This window comes from Terrapene carolina, unplaced genomic scaffold (genome assembly GCF_002925995.2).
Source record: "Terrapene carolina triunguis isolate 2854851 unplaced genomic scaffold, T_m_triunguis-2.0 Scaffold105, whole genome shotgun sequence".
Classification (NCBI taxonomy): domain Eukaryota; kingdom Metazoa; phylum Chordata; order Testudines; family Emydidae; genus Terrapene; species Terrapene triunguis.
In genome coordinates, this window is record NW_020664456.1 from 229,424 (window position 1) to 247,711 (window position 18,288).

An 18,288-nucleotide genomic window follows, 5' to 3' on the forward strand; every position below is an offset into this window, starting at 1 on the left:
CAGAAGTGGACAAAATTGTTTTAAAGCAATCTGATTTTGAAGTCATAGTGACAAGATTTACTGTATGAAATAACTTAAATATCAGCAAGATGCTAGAAATCAGAGGCTGATTATAATTTAAGACTTACAAGGTCAGACATTGGCCCTAAGAAACTAGCAACATCACTAGGATAATCTGTAATATGTATATCTTTTGAAATGCATTGCTTTAAAACATTTATTGATGTGCTAAATTTGTCAGGGATTTAATGTAGTTTCTTAATATAATGTGCAGTGTATGGGGGGAATTATGGATTTTAAACTTGTAGTTTTTTAGAAACTGTAAATTAAAAATAATAAGAACACACTGCAGGAATAAGATTATTCCACAATCTTTAATCATCTGACTTTTTCTGTCCTCCTGGCATTTAGCTTCCTTGCCTCTTCTCCTTGTTCCCTAGACCTTCCAATCTTTGTATCTCCAATTTGTGCTCTTGATCTCTCTTCCCCCTCTCCCATTCTCATTGCATCATTGGTTAATTCCTTGACTGTATTGGCCCTTGCTCTTCCAAGCCAAGACCAAGGAGACCGTCTTTCATTTTAACAAAATTTTTGAACTGGGAGATCCTGGGCAGAATCATGCTCATTTTATTTAGGCAAACCTCCCATTGTTTTAACTGGAAGTTTTGCCATGGTTGTTGATGTTACCAGTGATTCCTGTGCAGCAGATAGCTGCCTGAAGTCATTATAGTTCATACTTTATATTTATATTAAAGATAAATGACTCTATTTTTGATTGACCACCAATCGCCTTTTCCTGACCAAGTTCAAAAGATTTCTCTGTTACTGAGTTTTCCTTTTGTGGTCAGCACTGCTGATTACTTTTCTTCGCTTTCTTTTCTCCTGGCTTCTTTGACTCTCTGTTTCCTGATTCCTCTATCTATATTGCTGACTGCTCTATCAACATCCTATTCTTTTTGACTCCTCCTCCCCAGCTTTCGTGTCCTTAAGGATTCTGTTACTGATTGCCACATCTTTTGCCTCTGTAGTATCTTAGTGTGTCTGTATCTGCTTCCAGGGTTTTAACTATCACTTCTGTGTGCATATCTCCCAAATCAACCTGTCTAGCCCAACACCTCTGACCATTCGTAGATCTCAAAATGTTTTTATCAGATCCTCTTAGGTGTCCTTTGTACATCTCGAATATTTCTTTCCAACTATAACCTTTTTTCCTGACCTATCTCCCTTATCTGTAACTCTTAACTTCATTAGCCTTCCAGTCTCATAGGCTCATGAGCTTGTATCATCTGTGGCTCTCTTCTCTACATCAGACTCTTGCTAAATCCCATTGCTCCTTCATCTGTAATATTGTTGAGATCCACCCTTTCTTCACTATCCCCATTGCTAAAACCGTTGTTTGGTCACCTATAGGCGTGATTACTATAACTTGATCCCTTTTGGTCTCCTCTCTTCTCATCTCTTTCTATACTGGTGCTTAATTCATATTTTTCTCACATTCCCCCTGCCCTCTCCCCCCAAAATGTTCTTTATTGACTTGGCTTCCATTCTGTTACAGCGTCAAAGTAGGTACTCATCCTCTCCTTCAGTGCTCTATGCAATCTGGCCTTGGCTGCGTATGAGTTCATTTTCTTGTGCACCCCCCACTCGCATTCCACATTCCTCAAAGTCCTCTCACTTTATTGCTCCTTTTGTCTCTCTTTCACGCTCTCATTTTTGCACTGTCTTTCATGCTGACTAGATGCCTGGAACAGCCTTCAGCTTCTCAGCCAATTTAAAGCTTTGCATAAATTATATTTAATAATATTAAAGCTAACAATAGTTCATTATGTACATTGTTTAAATAACACTGTACCTATATATGCAGAAAACAGCCCTCTGGAAATTACTATGGTTTGACTTGGATGTGATTTTTTTTAATTCAAAGATGTAGTTTCAGGCATGGCCAAATTCTGCTGATTAAGTTGTAAAATTTTAATTTTTAAAATTTGGTGAGAGATTTCATTAGGCTAGATTTCAAATTTTCTAATTAAAAGGAGAAATTGACTACTTTTGGGTGAAATTCACCAAAGTACAGAAGACCCTTAAAAGACTTTTCACATCACTTAACCTTATGTAGAGCCCTTTTATTATGCATTGGGGTGAATTTTACCCTGTTGTGTCCTGACAAAGAAGAACCTTGAATATTGGTTCAATTTGGCATCTGCAAACAAAGAATTTTTTTGTGAACATGCCTTCTTAGACAAAATATTTGATTTTTTTTTTTAAATAGTGCAAGAGAAAATAAAATAGAAATGTGCCTAAATCCTGTAACATGCTTCAGTCTGTTACCTACTTTGGGCTCCTCAACATCAACATGCCTATCTTGTTCCCCCTGCACCTCGACCCACATGAAAATGTTCTGATGTGGGGAGGTTTGGTTGTGTCGAATGCATCGAGAGGAATTATGTCTCAGTTCCCAAAGAGTCTCCATCTGCAGAAAGGTTAATACAGCATTTTTGGTTCATTTTGTGATTAAAATTGATATTTTTCATAGTTAAACCTCTGGAACCCAATGAAACATTTACATATTAATTTGGTTTTAAATAATCATATATTGAGATTATCATCTAGACATTGTATCTACCATCTGTAATGTGCAGTCGCCATGGTATCTAGATGTTATGAAAAGAATACAGATTTTGGGCTGCGCCAGTACTGCTAATTATTCTTCCTTACTGATCAAAGTAAATGTGGATGACCAAAAAGCTCACCAAGTCTGTAAAGATTTCACTCTCTCTACTAATGGCAAATGAGCTTGTTAGCAAAACCCAACCCACCACCTCTCTCTTGGAAACCTAGTGGGTCTATTATCCATTTGTACGCTGACTCAAATTAATCAGTTGCATCTAGAATATAGCTGTATATTTTTATTCCACTGGCCTAGCACGCTGCTTTTAAAATAATTTTTACTTTGGTTTATGTGTAATGTTTAGGTCTTTCTTGCCCCTACAGAATTACAGATTTACATTGAAACAGCTAATAAATATGAGGGGGGTTTCACATTTTATTAGCAAACTCTCCTGTCCTCTGAATCTTTTTTGCTTTTCTTTTTTTAATGCCATTGGAATTACCAAATAAAGGGGAATCCTTTAAATAGTTACAGCATTGATAAAGGTGGCATGATATTTAAAAAACAAACTTATTTTTTCCTTTAACTGCTTGTGGTTTTTTAATGGACTATTTTGGCATGTTTTCAAAATCCAGTTATGAATTTAACCCCAGCAGTTTGTTTAATCAAACATTACCCTAATATGTTTTACATGGTACCCTGCCAGACAAGGCCTGTCTACAACAACTAGTTTATTCTGTGACGAGTTGCTCAACAGATGTCATTCTGGTAGAATAATACAGCAGAATGCTTGTGCGTTGGCTAAAATTACTTCAACTTTGATCACTTTTGTTCAGCACATCAGTCTGGCATTGTGCTTTATACCAACATAACACTATAACCAGAGCATGCCTTTCAAGCTTAGAATAGCAGAGGAATGTTATTGAAATCAGTGCAGTTACAGAGGAGTTAATGAAGAAGGAAAATACTGTTTATTTCATAATGCCGTAGTGTTGTACTTTGGAATTAAAATGGAATGTAAGGAATCCAACTCCAGAGTTATTTATTTTTACTTCAGAGGGCTTTTTTAAAACAATTTTATGTTAGTTTTATTGACCACATTTGACCATAAATAAGTTTTGTTTGTGATTGTAAAATAGTTGTTAGTAGATTCTGAGTCTGAAACACTTTCATTTTATGGAAATTATATTTAACAAGATCTTTTCCATGTGTGATTGAAGGATATTTGTCCCACAAAAGGTATTCTTTTTTCTTTTATTTAATGCTGTAAAACTGGCATGGCAAGAACCAACAAATTGATCTCAGATTAGCGTAGTTACATTTGGATGGGATGTTGTGGGGTCATTTCTCAGTAATGACATCTCTTAACCTTGATATGACTGTGAAATAAATGCTGCACAGCAGGCTAGTCTCTTGTTAAGGAGCACTGAAGAAAAGCTGTTTGTTTGAAACTGCGTGGGGATCAGACCATGTCCCAGGCTACACAGCTTTCACACATCAGTTCATCTCTCACAGGTGTATATGGGAAGATTTAAAAAATGGATTGAGTTGCATTTTTTTAACAGTGAAGATATATTCCTATTTCTTTGAAAAAATGACATTTTTACATATGGTGAAGAGTAATATGATACAAAATGCCTTAATTACTAGTCAGCATGACACTTTGACATTCTGTGTTTAAAATGAAATGAATTAATTTTACATTCTTTTTTTTTTACTTGTGACGTGCCAAGTTCTCTGTGGATGGAAGTTCAAATGTAATTAAAAATGCACAAAACCCAGCATTTTAATTTTTATTAATTAAATAAAACTACCTTAAATGTGCTGGATACATAAAAATGTTTATCAAAATGTTATTTTGCATTCAAAACTGATTTATTAAACAAAGGGAGTTTTATCTGTAGTTAGTGAATTGAACTATTGTTTCTGGACACCAGGATTTTAGAACTAGGAGATTTCATCCTCTCACACCTAGTTTTAATTCAGAGGTTGGAAGAGGAAAACAAGCTTTCCTGTTTTTTCAACTCCCAGTTCGTTTCTTAACTTTGAATGAATTATTCATTGAGCTGAACTAGTTGAATAAACTGAAATGAAGAAAATATTCTGGATGGGGGGAGGAATAGTTCAGTGGTTTGAGCATTGGCCTGCTAAACCCAGGGTTGTGAGTTCAATCCTTGAGGGGGCCATTTAGGGATCTGGGGCAAAAATCTGTCTGGGGATTGGTCCTGCTTTGAGCAGGGGGTTGGACTAGATGACCTCCTAAGGTCCCTTCCAACCCTGATATTCTATAATTCACTCTGTACCTGCAGAAGAAATTACTGCTGTCAAAAGCTGGTATAACCTTCAATGAACTCTGGTTTCAGGTGCTTAGCCCATGACTTCCACAAGTTCACTGATTTGTCTTTCTTTTCATATTTGCTGCCTAATTTTACTGCTTTAATAATTTTTTTTAATTTAATTTAAATGATTTTAATTAAAAAACATTTAGGACTAAAATGGGTTGTCAATTTTAAATTTAATTTCAAATAGGTTTATTTTTTTTAAATAATCATTTAATTGAAATGGAAAGAATCAATTTTTACTCACCCTTATCATTAACTTATGTATACTGAAAATTTAAATTATACACATACTAAGTCTGAATATTAACTTCTCCACACAAGTGTACTAAAACTTATCCATAACTCTATAAAAGAATCCATCAATATTTATTTACTAATGCATTTTAATGTGTGGGTTAAGGGACTTTATTAGGAAGACCAATGCTACATACAGGACTGTATTAACCCATCACTGAGCCCTAGGCAAACATACATTTCTGGGCCCCCTGCCTTCTAATATGAATAACAACAAACAGCTGATAAATGGAAGAAGGGAAAAATATATACCTAAATGATGTTCCCTTGCATACATGCCACTGTAGTAAATTCCCATCCCAGCCTGTTCACTTGTTGCTGTTGGAGAAGCAAGTAGTTTCTTTACCCATGCCTTCCTCTCTCTTTGGCTTTGTTGGGAAAGGGAAAGTGAGTTTTTTAGCTGTGTGTGAGGACTGTCTCTGCCCACTCATCCTCTGGTGCAGATTTGCATGTGCAAACTGAAAGAACTTCACTCACTTGAGTGAGTGGCATTTGCAACTTTTTTAGTTTGCTCTAGGGAACCAGAACACAAATCTGGGCCTTAGGTACATGCCTAGTTGCCTATGGGTTAATCTGGTTCTGGCTCCATGAAGGATGGATCTGGGGATGGGGGTGATGCAGTCCCTGGACACAAATGACTCCATACTTTAAGGACTCTCCCTGTGCTCCTGCCTCAGCTCTCCAAGCAGTGCTGCCTTGGTGTGCAATGGAGCTGAAGCAGCAGTGCCATGAGGAACCTTTCGTGTGTGTGTGTGTGTGTGTGTGTGTGTGTGTGTGTGTGTGTGTGTGTAAAAATCCTCTCTCCGTATTTATAATAATCATAACAATTAGGTACACCATCATTAATAACGTCGCTTGATTACAGCTTAATTTCTGCAAGTGTATCTTCTATACAAGGTTTCAATGAGCTTGAACTATATGGAAAGTTTGACGCATCTATGTGCTTTTCTTCTGTTAAGATGATTCCAGAAAAATACAAAAAAAGTCTGACACTAGTTATATTTAATTAAATATTAATTTAAAATTAATTTTAATTTACAAACTAAGAGATTTAACAAATTTTCAGAAAATTCATTCTATATTCAAAAAATAAATGCTATAATTTTGGTGAGAATATACTATCTATTCTTCCTAAGTAAAAAAGAGGGTAAATCCCTGCTATAATGACAAAACTCATCATTATAGCAGGGATTCACCCTCTTTCTTACTTATGAAGACTCTGTGATGGAGTCATGACAGGCAACAGATAAATATATTACATTATTTGATTTCAACTACTACGGAGTAGTTGGAATTGGTTTATTTTGTTGCATTACAGTAAAACAAACATGTTTTTTCTCTGTCAGAATGGTTTGTTAAGAAGCATCTTTTGTCCGCTATACACTTAGCAAACCTTTCCAGTGTACTGGATTTCACTGGATAGTCTCCATTTTGGCTGAATCCAGCTGCCTGTTCCACTGCACCAGAAGAGCAGGCAGTGTTGTGAGAGAGAGTGAACCCCATTAGCCTAGGGGAGTGCACTGAGTTGTGAGCCAGGTCAGAGATTTCTTCTTCTGACTGTTGTTTGTATTTCTATGCACTTCACAGACCTTATTATTGACCTAAGTCTCATGCCCCAACCTTAGAAAACAGTTAAGTATTAGCCCTTGTGGTTTTACAAACAAACTAATGGAGAGGTGTCCGAGGCCACTTCAAATAGATTTGGGATAAGAATGCAAGTCTCCAGTATCTTATCCACTCAGCTACACTGCCTTTCAGATTGAATGTGCCAAATGAATGTATTTTAGTGATCTTACCTCTAACCACTACATGACATGCCCTTCCCAAATCTAGGAACAGAATTGAAGATTTCTGATTTCCAGAATTCTGCCTTTTTTTTTTTTTTTAAATGAAGAATATTGGAGATCAGAAATCTTGAATTCTCAAATGATTTGAATTCAAGTTGAATGAACAGATTTGTCTTCTAATTTAAAGAGGTCCTGCTGTTTCAAATGGTCAACCAGTGCTCGCTAAGGTGGTATGGTCATTTGTTCCGAATACCTACCAACTTCATTGTGAGAACCATCTTTGACTTCTACCCAATGAAAACAGAATGGGAAAGCCAACAGGCATTCTACCTCATAATGTACCAGATTTGGTTCAGGACTGAACGCCATAGAGGCATGTAATGCATTTGGTGGCCTCTACACTGTCCAGACAGCATAAAAACAAATATTCTACTGCTGATCAGTCAATAGCTGTGTAATCCACTGGCAAAGTGTCAAATCCCCCTCTAGTGGTTGTTCTATGTAGAGCTGTGGTTTTCAACCTTTTTTCATTTGCGGACCCCTAAAAATTTTTGAACGGAGGGGCAGACCCCTTTGGAAATATTTGACATAGTCTGCGGACCCTCAGGGGTCTGCGGACCACAGATTGAAAACCACTATCTAGAGGGTAATATTTGCTCCTGTAATCTAAGTGGCAGAGGTCTGTGCTTGGGGTCCAAAATTCTAGGATTCAAACCCTGCTGATAACCCATTTTGTGGGGAAGACCTTATGGTTGCATGTAATACCTTTTTTTCCTATTTTGTGTTTTAAAAACAAAATACAGCTGGTGTATTTAACTCACAGTGTGAAAAAAAAATCCTCTAAAACAGGTTTTATCGTTAAAGCCTTTATAATCTGTCAGTTATGGTGCATTGTGTAACAAATTACAGGTGTTACATCTTTTGTTTACTGATGTCACACACTGGGAAGTTTGAAGGTTGTGAAGAATGCCTCTTAGTTTATTTGTGTTGATGTGATAGTAACTTGCTTTGTTGGGTAAAAGATGATTTTCTGTGATAGACCACAAGAAAAGCTCAGGAAACTCAGTTTCTCTGTTGGTCTCTACACCACAAAAGGTTCAACCTGGCATTCAGATTTCTGCTGTAAGCACTTTACCTGTCCAATTGCTGATCTGAAGGGGCAATGTTTGCATACACTTATGCACAGGCTGTCTTTACACATATTCAGTGATAAGGTGGCTCTAAATAAGCCCTAACAATTATCCCATAGGCTGTGAGAATACTTGGAACTATTAAATGCATCACTGCTAGACAAATTCAGATTGGAAATAAAACATAAATTTTTAATACTGAGGGGTAATTAGCCATTGGAACAATTTACCAGGGGTCATGGTGGATTCTTCATCACTGACCATTTTTGAATCAAGATCATCTCTTCTAAAAGATATGCTGTAGGAATTATTTTGGGGAAATTCTATGGCCGGTGTTATACAGGAGGTCAGACTAGATTATTACAGTGATCCCATCTGGCCTTGGAATCTATGGTATCTTTCTGTCTGTGAGACAGATTGTATAATTATTTTAAACCAAAAAATAGGATACGAGTTTGTGATTTTAAATAAATTTTAATTGCAACTAATGTACAAGGATCATCTGGCTTTGAATAGGCACAGAATGCCAGTTTTGTTACAATTTTGGTGGTGTTGTAAATTGTCATATTTTGTGGTGTCCTGCCTACTGTCTTTCAGTTTCCACACTTCTCTCAAACTGACAACCAATCCTGTTTCTTAATCTTATTAGTTCACAGTGGTTGTTGTATTTAGCAAAAAGTAAAAACACAGAGTGAATTGGCTTAAAGATGTGTCCTTTAAAAAAAAAAAAAAAAAAAAGTAAACATCTGACATTTGTCTTCCCAACTGGAAATATTACTCTTGATTTGTATTTTCATGTTTCCCTCTTTAATACTTTCTTTTTTATTTAGATACTACTTTTTTAAAAAATGTACAGATTTACGTGGTAGCCAGCTACGTTTGATTGCTGCTTAAATCTACCAGGAATTTAGGATTTCTAGGATGAAAATAGAATAGGTTAACCAGCAGTGTTTATAACAAATTATCTTTTTGTTCTCCCTTTTTCCTATCCCCCATGGTATACTTTCTTAATTTACAATCTTAATTCACCTGGTTGGAAAATCTGTCTGTAACTATATTGTTATTAACTGTAACTAACTAAAATATCTACGATACTCTAAGTAATAATAACAACAAACTATAATGTGTTTGTTTAATGCAGTTTGTTCATTTAGATTCCAGGTTAGCTCTTTTTTCAACAGCAGTCCATTTTACTTTCAGGTAGAAATCTGAGTTTTTGAATGTTGCGTTAAGTAATTTAAAAAACCCCCAATATAAATTAAAAGCCTCCTTTAGTGATGAAAATAAAGCAGATGGATTGAAAGACCTCTCAGGGTCCCTTCCAGCCCTACATTTCTATGATTCTATGTTAAGTGCATTTTGAAAACATGTATTTACTTTTTTTTAATAGGTAAAGCGGAATGTGTATGACCTAACTAGTATCCCTGTTCGTCACCAATTGTGGGAAGGCTGGCCTCCTTCTGCCACAGACGACTCAGTAAGTAGTTTCACCTCTTTTCACGTTTTCCAGTAAATATGTGACTGTTCACAGATTTATTATCCAACTCAGGTAAAAGCCTTTATTGTCCTTTGTTCAGAAAGTACAGCAATGGTAAGAGTGCAGGGAATTTAGGGCTTTATCCTTTGAGCCCCTTCGTCCTGCTCCCAGCAATGAATTGAAACATGTAAGTAGTTCCATGGAAGCTATTCACATGGGCAAACGTAAGTGCATGCTTCTGTGCATTGTTGGGTTGGAGCCAAAGTGCTCGGTACTTTTAAGGATCAAGTCCTTGCTGAGATGAGAAAGCAATGGGAGTACTTGTGGTGCACTGTGGTCCCAATTCAGGAAAGCATCCCTTGTTTAGGAAAGCACTTAAAACACATGCTTATGTATATTCCTGAATTGGACCCAGAGCCCCAATTCACCAAGGTATTTAAGCAAATGTGTAACTTCAAGCAGGTGAATAGTCCAATTGAAGTCAATGGGACTACTTTCATGTTTAAGTATATACTTCACTATCTTGCTGATCCAAGGACTATGCTCAGCTGTAAGACTTTAAAAGGTTGCACCCAAAATTAAGCCACCCGTATACACAGAATACATATAAACTTGTAGCTGATTAGAATGTGGAGGACATTATTTCCAATTCCTACCTGGTAATTTTAAAATTCCCAATATTGAAAATCAGAGGAAAATATTCATTTGTTCTTGTTGGCTGATACTTCTGCAGCTCTGACTCACTGGTTAATTAGATATTTTTGTCTACCATTTCATATAATCATAGAGAGTCTAAATGTAGAAAGATGTTAGACATTATATCCCACCTTCTGCTAATGCACAATTGCTCCCTACAATATATTTCAGAGCATTTCTTTCTTTTTTGCTTTAGCTATTTCCATTTTCCCCAAAGTAATACATTGCTAATACTGGTGAGTGGGGCTGTAGGTAGAAAGAAGCTGAAATGGAGCTTGTAGTTAACTAATTTTGCATGTAGCTTTTGTGGGAGTGACCAATCTTTGCATAAAACAAAATGCTACATTTCTAAAAGTGTTCAGTGTAAACCAGATTAAATTTGACATTCTATAAAGTGAAAATAAAACAAGAATTTGCCTTCTGTAAATACTGAAATAACAATACTTTGAAGATATAACTATCGATTTCTAGTGAAGTTCTCCTAAAATAACTGCTGCTGTTTGAATGGTGAATGCTACATTTTAAAAAAATGTTGTGTAAATGATTTAAGCCAATGAAGCAACACAAAGACTGACCACATTTTTAACATAATTGCAAAATATCTCTTTGCTCGTGCTTGCAGCTATAGTAGCTAATTTTGAGATGCATGCAGGGATCTTTGCCTGGGTATTGGAGAGCATAAATCGAGACTTTAGATATGATTATTTGATATAACAAATATGGTCCCATACAGGTAGTCAGAACCTTTGAAATGTGGGTGCATTTTAACATCTTTTACATTTAAAATTAAGCAAAAAGCTTTAGAAATCCAGGATTTCTGATTCAGGTTCCAACAGCTGCTTTTAGTAAAAGCAAAATAAACAAAAAGAAAACCACCCTGCAAGATAAGATATCCTGCATGTGTAAAACTCATAAATCTGTTTTTAAGTCTGTTTTTACAAGTGACATTGTTGCAGGTGAATTTTTCCCTTTTTCATGTCTAATGAAATTGGCGAATGTTGAGTCATCTGCTCCAAGGCAGGAGAGTCCTCAAAGCTCACTGCTTAAATCTGGTGCAGCTGAGACATGTCAGCTGTGTAAACAGATCTGTATGTGTTACTAACAAAAATATAATTAATTTCTATCTGAAATTAGAGGCCATAACTTAATACTTTGAAGATTTAACATTAGCGAGAACTATCTGGAAACTTCGACTTGCCAGTTACAAATATTAAGTAATAGTTTATCTGTTTAAGTTGCTCTTTAATTTAATGGCAGATTTTTTTCAATCACTTTTGATTGTACTATATAGAGTTCTCAGAGTGGTGTATTATATACAAGTATGGTGCTAATTCACAATTAAAGAGCTAAAGGAGGACTTGATTAGAATACTTTTTTCATTTACATTTTATGCAGCATAAGAAATACTTTGTAATACCACAGGAGGTTTTTTCAGTGCAATTCTCGTTAACCTTTGGCTTAGCAAACAGAACAACTAAATAGGCTTCCCATAATTGGATTCCTGTATCATCTTGAGTCTCTTATGAACCAGATAGACTTCAGTCTTCTGGCATTATCAGGAAATTCAGTGAAGTCAATAGTTACTTATACATTGTTGCGTTTAGAGTTAAAATAGGTTCTTTGCTTATAGTTTTAGTACCCCATATTTCTATAAATATCTGAATTGTCAATAACTCTTCCAGTTCTTTTTGCACACTTTCACCAGGGAACTAGGTATCTAAAGCTCTACAAATAGGGGAATGTTTTCATGCTGTGACAGTTTAACTGTGAGAAACAAGACACATACAAGCCTGCAGAAATCTCATTTTACACTTTTAACAAGGACACATTTTTAGTTACAAGAGGGTATGAATAATTTTAACACTGTGAATTATGTTTGTTTGCATTTTAATTAGAGGAACAATGTTAATGTATGAGGTTTTTTAAATCATGTTTTCTATTTTGGGGGGATGTTACTTATGGAACAAAATTAATATTAAAGATTGTAGTGTTCTTGATCTATTTTTCTGATATTTACCATTCTTTGCGATTGATTGATGCAATGCACTTTTAGAAATTAGGGTAGAATGTTTAAAAATTAATGGTTCATTGTAAATAAGTTATCAGGGAGTGCAAAATGTTTATTTTAACTTCTGGTGATTGTACAGATCTAAACATTACACATCTTGTAAAGTCAGAACCAAGACAGAATATTCCACCTAAAGCTGTGTAAAATGTGCTACACTTGCTTTTGTTATATGAGCATATATGAACTTTTAAGATTGTTCTGATAGTTGTCATAGTCGCCCATTTAAATTAACACTAACTTTATAAAAATTACCCTCAAGATTAATACTCTAGTATTTTAGTAAGAGTTTTCAAATGCTAAAATATTGTGATTTTCTTTACATTAAAAAAGAAAAAAATTCATACTAATTTTTCAGGAGTCTCTTATCTCATCTGGTTACCTATGAACATTTAGGTTGAAATCTTGGCCCCGTTGAAGTCAGTGGGCTTTCCGTGTATTTCATTGGGACCAGAATTTCATCCCCGATTTTTGTGCTACTTTCACTTACCTGAAACCACTAGTACCCAGTGGTCATTTTGTTACCAAAGTTATTCCTGGTCATGTCACTAGACAGTTTGAGATAAGCCGTTCCTAGAAAGGAGTTCACTGTTTTGCTTAAGACAAGTCATCCCAATATGGCTATGAGGAAGATCTGCTTTCCCCATAAACGGCAATAGATGATTTCTCAAAGTGAAATTCAACCCTGTGTAGAAATATACACAAAGCCTATGCACTACTTAAATCCAATGTTTCCAATTCCTAAGAATTTATCTCAGGTAATTGGCCTCTAATGTGTGAGCTCTTGTGAAAATACAGAAATCTCCTGGCTTTGTGATTTGGGGGAAACAAACTGAGAGAGAGAAAAGGAGCTGGCTTCTCCTACACAATGCCCTGTTGCCAAAGGGAATGCGTACTGAGCTGCAAGCCAGGATTTGAGGAGTGCTAGTCCTACCTCTTCTACTGACTGCTGTTAATGTTTCTGTGCCCTCCAAGGCCCCATATCTCTATGTTAGGAGATGTAACAATCCTTTACCTATTATACAGATAAAAATAACTGACAGCTTGCACAAGTTGGGAATAGACCCCCACCTCCCACCCCAACCCCTAATAGAACAGTGCCAAGTCTGATGCACGTTGACACCTTGTTGTTCAGAAGGAACATGCTAAATTATGTACTTGTGTAACCCACACTAACACAGTGTGGCTTGGTGTCACCTTCCAGTGGTTAGACCACATATGGAGGTTTATGATGGTTGCTGTCTTCATGCTAACAGATCTGGTTCTTTAGGTAAACATACAGATTAGTGTTTTTGGATCTAGAATTCCCTGGTTCATTCTCCACAGATGATCCAAAATTTTTTGTTACATATAGCTACTTTGTCTTCCTACTTGATCATGCTTTGCCTCCAGAGCCAGGAATCAACACCAGGAATGCTGATGCCCAGTATTCCAGTGCTGACTCACAAATAGTTGAGTCAAGTATCAGAGGGGTAGCCATGTTAGTCTGAATCTGTAAAAAGCAACAGAGGGTCCTGTGGCACCTTTAAGACTAACAGAAGTATTGGGAGCATAAGCTTTCGTGGGTAAGAACCTCACTTCTTCAGATGCAAGTAATGGAAATTTCCAGAGGCAGGTATAAATCTGTATGGAGATAACGAGGTTAGTTCAATCAGGGAGGGTGAGGTGCTCTGCTAGCAGTTGAGGTGTGAACACCAAGGGAGGAGAAACTGCTTCTGTAGTTGGATAGCCATTCACAGTCTTTGTTTAATCCTGATCTGATGGTGTCAAATTTGCAAATGAACTGGAGCTCAGCAGTTTCTCTTTGGAGTCTGGTCCTGAAGTCTTTTTGCTGTAAGATGGCTACCTTTACGTCTGCTATTGTGTGGCCAGGGAGGTTGAAGTGTTCTCCTACAGGTTTTTGTATATTGCCATTCCTGATATCTGACTTGTGTCCATTTATCCTCTTGCGTAGTGACTGTCCAGTTTGGCCAATGTACATAGCAGAGGGGCATTGCTGCAACATGATGGCATATATAACATTGGTGGACGTGCAGGTGAATGAGCCGGTGATGTTGTAGCTGATCTGGTTAGGTCCTTTGATGGTGTTGCTGGTATAGATATGTGGGCAGAGTTGGCATCGAGGTTTGTTGCATGGGTTGGTTCCTGAGTTAGAGTTGTTATGGTGCGGTGCGTGGTTGCTGGTGAGAATATGCAATAGTTATTAGTTAATAGAGAATAGCAAATAGTTGAGTGACCCACTTGTAAGGGGTGTGTTATCTCCCTGTATGAATCAGAAGGTTAAAAAAATGCTTTCTCACCACCATTTACTGTTGTGGAAATGGAAGGGGTCTGTGCTGCGGACCTGAAGGTTGTAGGTTCAAACCATGCTGATGACTCATGAGGGAATGAAAATGTGTTTGTGTATACACACCACAAACATTAGTATAAAGTCTGGGAATAATTGTGGGAACAATTCTATATTGAAAAATGTATTTAGAAGAGAATTTGGAAGTTGTCAGTATTTGTTTTACTGTATTTGAGTGTTTGTATTTTAGTTAATGGGAGCTATAACATTTGATAGCGGGCTGGGGCACTTGGTTGGTTGTTGTGTTTGAGACTGAACTGTGTGTAGGAGATGTTGCTTGTGTGTCCAGAGAGATAAAAACTTTGCCTTTTATTAGATGCAAAAAGATAAGAATTTGAATTAACAAACTTAGAGCATCTCACTCTTGAAGGTGTAATGTTAGCACTTGTGGGGGACTAGACGCTTTAGGGCATAGTTAATGACATACAGAGCTTTTCACCTGTATATCATCAATTTGAATCCAGCCTCTCTCAGCAGAAAGTAGAAGCTGTTCCGTCTAATAAATCTTTGGTAGACTCTGCATGGAAAAGTTTGGGCCCCAGTTCCAGCTCCCACATCACAAACTCACTGTTGTACTTTGTATGGTTGTAAGATCTGTGTGATGAGGCTGTAAAGCATATAACGCAATGGGACACTGATGTTTGGGTCCTCTAGTGAAAGGCAGAAGTGGTGAAAATCTTGTGATCAATTCGTAAGGGTTGTCAACATTGTACTTGTCATTCATACCCTGTTGGTGGGCAGAATGAGTTTAAAAGAGAAGGCAGATAAAAAAACAAGACTTAATCTTTTGTTAAGCCAAAAAGTCATGAGATTGTTTTTTATCTCATGATTTTGGGGGTCTGAGTCACGGTTTTGAACATTTGGGATTGGCAATACTTTCCCTCATTTAAGCCCTCAGAAGAAGTCCTCAAGCAATGCATTGGCCTTATTTAGGCTTTCTAGAATGAGATTAAATAGCTGCATATTTTGATTGAGCATGTCAAAGCAATCTAGAGGATTTAGACACACAGCCTGGTAATTTTTTAATTAATTTTGATGGATGATGTGTATCATTCTCCTATGTTACTTTGACAATCCTTTTTTTCTGATTTGATCTGACTGAAGATGTGACTGGTCTCATAGAAATTGTAGCTCAACCGAACATTGCAATTTGCCTGTATTTGTATTTATTCTGATGAGATAATTGATTTAACTCAACAACCTCAAACTCTGTAACTCTGTCAACAACAAATTACTAGAATTTTGTCAGTTTTCTGTAGCTAATATTTATTGCCTAATAGTTCACTTTGCGTCTGAAACATCCATATACTCTGGAAAGCAAAGACTTCAGATTCAGTAGAATGGGTCTGGCACATGGGCCCTCTTCGCAGTCCCTTCCCCTCTTCCTTTTGTTTAAGTACTTAAGAGGAATACTTCCAGACTAAACTTTCTTGTCATGGTTTAACTGGAAGACTTCAATTTTACAGTGATTATGCTTACAACTTGGTTGGGAAGGCATTATGGACAATGCCCAACACTGGAATTTCTTGCCAAGCTGTTATTAAAGCAAATTCCAGTAAAAGATTTTGAAATATTCATCATAGTAGTGAAACATAATATTGTTTGTATAATTGAATAAGAGAATTCTTAATATATTTCTGGTTTTTGGTCTTTCCACTGTTACTTATAACTTGCTTGGATGAGAGATGTTACTTTCTGGATGAAGTATTTGCTCTCTTTCTGAAACAGATAAGGAGAATGTACTTGTTGCCAAACAGTTTCTTTTTTAATATTCTTGTCTTCAATTGACAATCAGTAATCAAATGTATCTGAGGCACAGTGGTTCACAGGCAGGATCTCGTGAGTGCAACTTACTTTAGAAACACACCGTTACCATCATATTAACAGAGGAAATCAGAGTTATCCACTGTTGATAAGATACATTTTATTTTATGTGCATTCATGAGGAAATTCACTGAGAATAAGGTCTGTGCACTTTTAAAATATGCACAATAAAGATTTTAGATTTTGCATTTTCTTACTGGTGTAACTGGTTAATAGTTGAAATTTAAAGTGTTCTGTAGTGACCTAATATTCCATCCAGAATGGGTATTCTATTTTAAGGTTCAAAGTCACAGGGTAACAAGAATCGTATGCAAATGCATTAAAGATTTGTACACTGTGTGAAAAATTACAATAATTATATAATGATATTTTAAAATCAGGTCCATTTAGATTTGTTAATTTGACTCTTTTAAAGAGAGTTTTTCAAATTCATCATATTTAAGATCACTTGCAACCTCTTGTTCATGCTTCTCTCTCTCCCAAGGCAGTTAAGGTGCTGTCTCCACCACATTTTCAGTTGTTTGACATCCAGAAATGAAAGAGAAAGGAAAACAAACTCTACCTATTCTGCTGTTGGACCTAGCTAAGGACATCTGGTTGAGACCAACCTTGAACTCAGCCACATCTAAGAATGATTGATTGCCTATATTAGATGCCACAACAGGGCTCCCCAGTATTCCTTATTTCATTCTGCTCCTGTCTCATTGGTGATAGCAGCAGCTAATAAAAGGATGAGAATTCCAAGACCATTCACACCGTCTCTTTGCTAACAATGTCAAAAAGAATTATTTTTAGGGTGGAGGAAAATCTACTCCTTGGGTACTCTGGATATCCACATGGCCAATTAATCAACTGTCATGGTCAAGTATGAATTTTATCTATGAGAAAGGATGCTCTTGCTAGTCTACGGTCTTCCTAAGGAATAGAAAGATACAGAAAGAAGCTGGTGACTGAGGGGAGTGTAGTTTTCTAAGCATGTCCTATGTGTGGAGTCTGACACTTCAGGGACCTCAGCTCATATAGTGGCATTGAGACATGACTCCCTTCTCAAAGCATTGAGCCTTTCACTTGAGAATCATATGGCAAATTTCTTGTTTAAAGGGAAGGAAGGGTCACTTCAACCTCAAAGTGGACACTGGAGAAATAAAATACAGCAAGTTCACATCTAAGTCTTGGGAACTCCTTTGACCAGGACAGAAGAGAAAACCACCCTGTCCTCTTCCTTACAAGGCCATTCATCTGGCAGTGTCACTAACATCAGAAGATGTATGACAATGGAAAACATTTCAGGCATCTGGCCATCTTGTTAAATATATAACATTGTTAATAAAATATTAGAAATATTTTACATTTAATCTTCCCTCTTTAAGAATAGAAAAATAGGGGCAACTTGATAATTCCCCTTATTAACTCTTCAGTGAAGAGTGGGCGGCTCTCCCTGGTACATGTAAAGACGTAAACCATCTCTACAATTAATATTTACAGACTAATTTGTTATTTCTGTCAGTTATGGCAAGGTTGCTGTGGTGGTTTCAGGTGTAACTTTAATGGAAATTACACTTGTATGATGACACAAGAATTTAGATCCTTTCAGGTTTGTTCTTATATAATTTTAATGCATCAGGTGTGATGTATTATGTAACTGTACACCATAGTGAAAACATGTGGAGTCTCTCTCTCTCTCTCTCTCTCTCTCTCTCTCTCTCTCTCTCTCTCTC

General features: G+C 36.6%; 1 protein-coding gene across 1 annotated transcript in view; it reads left to right on the forward strand.

Annotated features, from left to right (window-relative positions):
* Window positions 1-18,288, forward strand: part of LOC113406567 (FAS-associated factor 1) — a 323,445-nt gene that overhangs the window by 152,460 nt on the left and 152,697 nt on the right. Inside the window, exon 8 of the mRNA XM_026651889.2 lies at window positions 9,552-9,638. Coding sequence (XP_026507674.1) covers window positions 9,552-9,638 — 87 coding nt within the window. The remainder of the gene's footprint in view (window positions 1-9,551; window positions 9,639-18,288) is intronic.